Source organism: Lampetra planeri, chromosome 63 (assembly GCF_965212315.1).
Source record: "Lampetra planeri chromosome 63, kcLamPlan1.2.h2, whole genome shotgun sequence".
In the NCBI taxonomy this organism is placed as follows: Eukaryota; Metazoa; Chordata; class Hyperoartia; order Petromyzontiformes; family Petromyzontidae; genus Lampetra; species Lampetra planeri.
In genome coordinates, this window is record NC_136169.1 from 984,310 (window position 1) to 990,309 (window position 6,000).

At 58.4% G+C, this 6,000-nt stretch overlaps 1 protein-coding gene across 1 annotated transcript in view; it reads left to right on the top strand.

Moving 5' to 3' along the window:
• The window catches only part of LOC144736876 (E3 ubiquitin-protein ligase TRIM71-like), a 43,713-nt gene extending 38,972 nt beyond the window's left edge, over window positions 1-4,741 (top strand). The window contains 4 exon segments of the mRNA XM_078619532.1: window positions 224-262; window positions 337-940; window positions 943-1,025; window positions 1,027-4,741. Of these exon segments, the coding sequence (XP_078475658.1) occupies window positions 224-262; window positions 337-940; window positions 943-1,025; window positions 1,027-1,284 (984 nt within the window). The 3' untranslated portion in view covers window positions 1,285-4,741.
• Window positions 4,742-6,000: the final 1,259 nt, after the last annotated feature.

The following is a 6,000-nucleotide window of genomic DNA, read 5'->3' on the forward strand; positions in this document are numbered from 1 at the left end:
TGCATTTTGACTGCTTGTGTTGCGGTTATTGCAAACATGATCCCTTGTATAAAGGTGTCAGTTTTGTACCAGTTTAAAGGGTAAAAACCTACTACTATATTTTGCCACTGGTAGGGTTGCCGTTGTCGCGAAATGTTAGCGACCTCGCCCGGTATGCAGGAGGTCTGCTGTATAAGTTAAATCTCCGCGCTTAACCCGCCCGCCCCGCCCGCCCTCCGCGCAGGTGGTGGAGCTGCAGGACGGCACGTTTCGCGTGCGCTACCGCACCGCTCGGACCAGGACAAGGAGCACCGCGTGAGCGTCACCGTGGCCGCCGCCTCCTCCTCGGCCACCGCGACCCCCGGCGGCGCCGGCCCCGTGCCCCGCCGCCACCTTCCCGGCTCCCCCTTCACCGTGCCGCTGCGCACGGGCCGCAGCTACGCCGGCGTCGGCATCCCCCTCCGCTGCTTCGGCGGCGAGGGTGACGCGGACGGGCGGCTGTGCCGGCCCTGGGGCGTGAGCGTGGACCGCGAGGGCCGCTTCGTCGTCGCCGACCGCAGCAACAACCGCGTGCAGGTGTTCGGCCCCGCCGGGCAGTTCCTCTTCCGCTTCGGCGCGCCCGGGGCGCGGCCCGGCCAGTTCGACCGCCCCGCCGGCGTGGCCTGCGACGACCGCCGCGACCGCATCGTCGTCGCCGACAAGGACAACCACCGGGTGCAGGTGTTCAGCTCGCGAGGGCGCTTCCTGCTGGCGATCGGCGAGCGCGGCCACCTGAGCGGCCAGTTCTGCTACCCGTGGGATGTCGCGGTGAGCCCTGAGTCGGCCGGCGGCGGCCTCATCCTCGTGTCGGACACGCGCAACCACCGGGTGCAGCTCTTCTCTCCCGACGGCACCTTCGTCAACAAGTACGGCCTGGAGGGCGGCCTGTGGCGGCACTTCGACTCGCCGCGCGGTGTCGCCTTCATGCCGACGGCCACCTCCTCGTCACCGACTTCAACAACCAGCGGCTGCTCGTGGTGCGGCCCGACTGCGGCTCGGCGCGTTTCCCTCGGCTCGGAGGGCTCGGCCCCCGGCCAGTTCCTGCGGCCGCAGGGCGTTGCCGTGGACGCCGAGGGCCGAGTGATCGTGGCCGACTCGCGCAACCACCGCGTGCAGATCTTCGAGCCGGACGGCAGCTTCCTGTGCCAGTTCGGCGGGCCCGGCAGCGGCCTAGGCCAGATGGACCGGCCGTCGGGCATCGCGGTCACGCCCGACGGTCTCATCGCCGTCGACGACTTCGGGAACAACCGCGTCCTGGTGTTCTAGCTCGCCGTTGACGCGCGGCTCCCGGTTTTGGTAACAAACCCCCGAATCGGCGCTCGCCACGTGACAGGCTCGGCTGGGGTGGGCCGTGTTGCCCGGTTTGTCCCCACCCCTTCTCCGTAGCTCCATTTTTAGTGATAAAAAAAATTTATTTTAAAATTCCCGCGGCGTGTCGCCAACGAGGAGGATGGACTCGCGTTACTCGGGTTAACGGCGACGTCGAAGTAACGTCGAGAGAACAAATTTTTTTTTCTCTCGACCGTCGCTCCCAACCGTTTCTTTTCACCGTCGGTTTCGTGGCGTGCCCCCGGGGCTTCTTCACTCCCTAAAGCTGCCTTGCCATCCGCGTCGTCTGACTTGACAAAACAACAACGCCTCCCCCGTCCGTCGTCCGTCCGTCTTTTACCATCCGTTGTACACGCGACGCTCCTGCTTTTTTCACACCCCCCCCCCCCCCTCCTGGAATTTTCCGAAGGACTTTTTGTCTTGGGCGGCATCGGTGGTGGTGGCGTCTGTCGCGGCGATTGTCACGGTGAAAGCAGCGTGCCCGGAGCCTAGTGGCCCCAAGCAGCCGGGGAACGAGCGTCGGTATTGCGTTTACCCGCCCGCCCTTCCTACCCATGTCCTCCGTGAGCGGCGCACAACAAATCCAGCGCTGATCGCCGCTGCGGAGCGAGTTGACGGCACCGTTACCCAACAGGGCTGTCTCGCCCGTTATCGCGCGTTCCTCAGGGATTCCGTTAGTGGAAGGGGGGGGGTGGGGGGTGGCTTGGAGAGAGCGGGGGTCAGGGTTGTTTTTAATAATTAGCAATGTTTAGCGTTTGTTATTGCCCCCCTCCACCGGTGAACTCTCGCGCAAATGCAATAAGCGTCGATGGCGCGCTACCTGGGTTCAACTTTAAACCGCTCGACGGGTTTGTACGGCGGACGCCAATATGTTGCCGCGCACGCGTTGTCGTGCCGCGTTCGCTTGTGGACGCCAAAGCGAGCGAGGGAATGCGCGCGTGTGCGTCCTCTCTTTTCCTCCCTTTTCCTCCCTTTGGGGGGAGTGCTCGGCATACCTCTGCGTGACGACGTCGCTGTCGTCATGTGCTTCCAAAAAACCCACGAAAGACCTCCTGCATGCCAGGCGAGGAAGTTAACATCTCGCGACCGGGGCGCCCCAGATGGCGGTCACGGGTGTAGGGTGTGCGTGGGGAGGCCTTTGCAACCCCCCCCACCCCCCCCCCCCACCGGCATAACGAGTCTGATCCCTTGACACGATTCCTCTCTCTCTCCGTCCATGTCCTCCGTCGATTCCCCCGTCGTGTGACGGAGAGTTGTGCCCCGGGGAGGTTGAGTTTTCCAGCGTCCGCTCCCAGCAGCGTGTTGGCGTGGCCTGGGGGCTGGCGCCGCCAAGCACCCGTCGCCAGACTCTAATAAAGCATTTGCAGCGCTGAACGCGCCACGCTGAACGCCGCTCGCTCACTTGCCAGTCGGAGGCGTCAGATTTTGAGCTCCCGTCGGCTTTGCGGTGCCGGGCGGATGAATAGACGCGGTTGTCCTTTTCCCCGTCGTAAAACATAAATTAGCTTTTGGTCGTTAAGCCTCCGGGCCTTCTGGTGGAGCAGTGCTCCCCCCCCCCGCTCACTGTGCCCCCCCCGCCGCCGCCCGCGTAAACGACCAGGCACACCCCCGCGGCAGCGTCGTTGAACGGGGGCCGTACCCTGCCGGTGAGACCCATAAACTGTAATCCGACGCTCCTTTTGCCCGAAAATAAGCAAATTGCTGAGCCTGCGTGGCTGGGTGCGCCGTCCGGCGTGTTCGTTACCCACAATCCCTCCGCGTGTCCGGCGTCAACGTTGACGACGTCCACTTTAAACGCCGGCTCCCTCTCTCTCGAGCGCGCGAGGAGGCATCGTACAGCCCCCCCCGCTCGGCCCCGCTGGGGGTGCCGTTCCCGTTGGGGGTGGGCAAAGCGGACGAGTGTCGCAATTGTTCTCCGTCCTTGGACTTAGGATGGTGTAAGCACTTTGGCAGCGGCGTGTTTGGTGGACTGGCGCGCGGTCCTTAACTGAAGGGCGGGGAGAGGGACGTGGATTTTGTTCGAGGGATCGAGAGAATCTCTCGCTTTTGCTCGCTTACGTTTTATAAACTGGAGACTTTAGACATTTCACGAGATAAAGCCAAAGAACAAAGCGGACAAAACGCGTTGTATTGCCACCCAATGCTATTGTTGCCAATGTAGACGAGGGTTGAGAGAGCTGTGTGTGTTGTGTGTGACGCTCTGTGTGTGTGTACGTTGCGTGGCGCTCTGTGTGGCTTGTGTTGGCGTCTGGGGGGACGACGAGACGGCACGTGGGGGACGGGGCCGGTCTCCTTTCGGATCTTAAGAAATTCGATTTGTCGGTTGCGTACCGGACATCCTTGAGCACAGCTGGGTGGTCTCCGGTATCGAACTTTTGTCACTCGCCTGTATCGAACTACAGCAGCAGCATCTCAGGGAAGTGCCGTGCGTCGCCGCGTTGACGGACGGCGCCGGCGGCGGCGGCGGAGGTGCCAGCGGTGCCCTCTTTCCCGTTCCCTTCCTCCTCCGCGGCTACAAGCTGGGGGAACGGGCGGCACCTTCTCGTTGGTTTACCGCTCGCCCACATGGCCCTCGCTGCCGGTCTCACGCCATTGGCTGCTTGGCCACATGGCGCCACGGCCATAGGGGGGGGAGGTGCAGTATTGGAACCGCCCCCCCCCCCCCCCCGTATTCTCACTGCGCGATCTGCAATTTGCTTTTCCAGGGCATCTTGAGTGCGGTTATTTTACTGTAATTCCAAAAGGCATTATTACCTCTTCTCTACCTCACTTGTTGTTCATGTTTTTATTATAGAAATTTTTAAGCGCAATTGTAATTGTTTTTAACTAAATACCTCACCGTTTCGTTGTATAAATATGAAATCCCCTCTCCTCGTCACCCACCCACCCCGACCCCACAAAAATAGGTTTGACCTTGTGGAATAATATTTAGACATGCCGAGCTTGCGCGTGTAGATTTCTCGTCGCGGTTAACCGTCGTCGTCGTCGTTGTCGTCGTCGTTATTTGTTGCTGTCGCTGCCAAACTTTCCCCGAGGGGCAGCGAAAACTTCCGCAGTGAATGAATGTAGCGTGTCGCGGTGTGGACAAAATATGCAATAGGGAGGAGGAGGAGGAGGGATGGGACTTGAGTTCTCTCTCGTGTCGTCGTGCTTCCACAGCCACAGACGCTGCCAAGATGCAGCCGCGAGTCACGTTGGACGTCCGCCTGCGTCGCCCCCGCTGTTGTTTTGCCGAGCGTTTCCGGAATCGCAATTTGAGTTTGTCGCCGTTGGTGTGACGAGCGGGGTTCGTGGGCCTAACCAGGCCTTTGGTTGGCTGTGGGCCTAGCCACCCAGCTCGCGTTCACAGTGTGCGCGGCCCCGTCCCGGTCAATACACCCTAACTAGGCCGGAGGTTGGCGAGAAAGCACAAAGTGGGGGGGGGTCGCATCTTGAGTAGCGGGCACGCGTCTGGCTGATGTGATCGATTCAACCCGTGTGACCCCTTGGGGCTCTGTCGGTGTTTACCCACGCGGTGTGACCTCGCGCACGCGCTCTCGTATTGGGTGGGGTAGCCATCTTCTTAGGTTTTTTTCGGTGAAGTCACGTAGGTAAAACATTTTTTTAATTAATAAAAGTAAAATAAAAATCACGGCGTTTCGGAGGCAACACAAGCTTCCCTCTTCAGGTGGAACCGTCCCACCACCTGAAGACGGAAGCTTGTGTTGCCTCCGAAACGTCGTGATTTTTATTTTACTTTTATTAATTTTAATTTCTTACCTAGGTGACTTTACCGAAAAAACCTAAGAATATGAATCCCTTGCAGTCACGAAAGCTTCAAATCTAGAATGGGGGGTAGCCATCGTTCACGACTCGGCTGCGGCTCGATCTCCCGGCTGTGGACTCGCGACTCGGGCTGTGACTCGCGGTCAAGTAGGCGGCAACGTGGCATCTGCACAAGGTGGAGGGCGTAGGGGGGGAGCGTGCATCGAGTGCGGCGAGAACGAATCTAAATCTGCTCGGGCAGGAAAACGGCGGCGTCGGCTCGTGCTTCCTGCCGGCGAGTTCAAGTCGGCGGCTTTATTTCCACGGCCGATACGTTTTAAAAAAAACTACAAATGTTGATGAAATTGCCAAAGCGCGCGTTAGCTGCAAACGGCAGCCGGGGGTGGGGTGTGGGTTACTTTGTGCAGAACTGATCAATGCCCCCTGCTCGGAAGGGCACAGGGAAACGTCGTGGTCGTTGTAAGTTAAATAGTTTTTAAGGAATATATCGAAATGTTTTTAGACCAAAGGAGGGAATGTGTCTCGGTGGGTTGTGTTTTTATATGATGATGATAATAATAATAACGGCGTAATCGCCAGTAGATTATTTTGAGAGTTAGGCAGCGAAAATGTTTGTCAAAACATACCAAAGTGTTCTTCCCATTTTTATTATAACAACTTAATGATTTAACTTAAAAGGTTTGTGTGTATCTTGAAGATAATTTAATGACCCCCCCCCCCAATGCTGCATTAAATGACTTTGTGCGTGTGTTTTTTTTAAGTTAAGACTAAAAGCCAACAATTGTACTCTGCTCGCCATTTTATTCAACTTTTTCTCTCGAAGGGTTACAAACCAAGGCTCTAACAAAGCAACACTCAAAGCGAGTAGAGATATTTTTAAACGGCGTG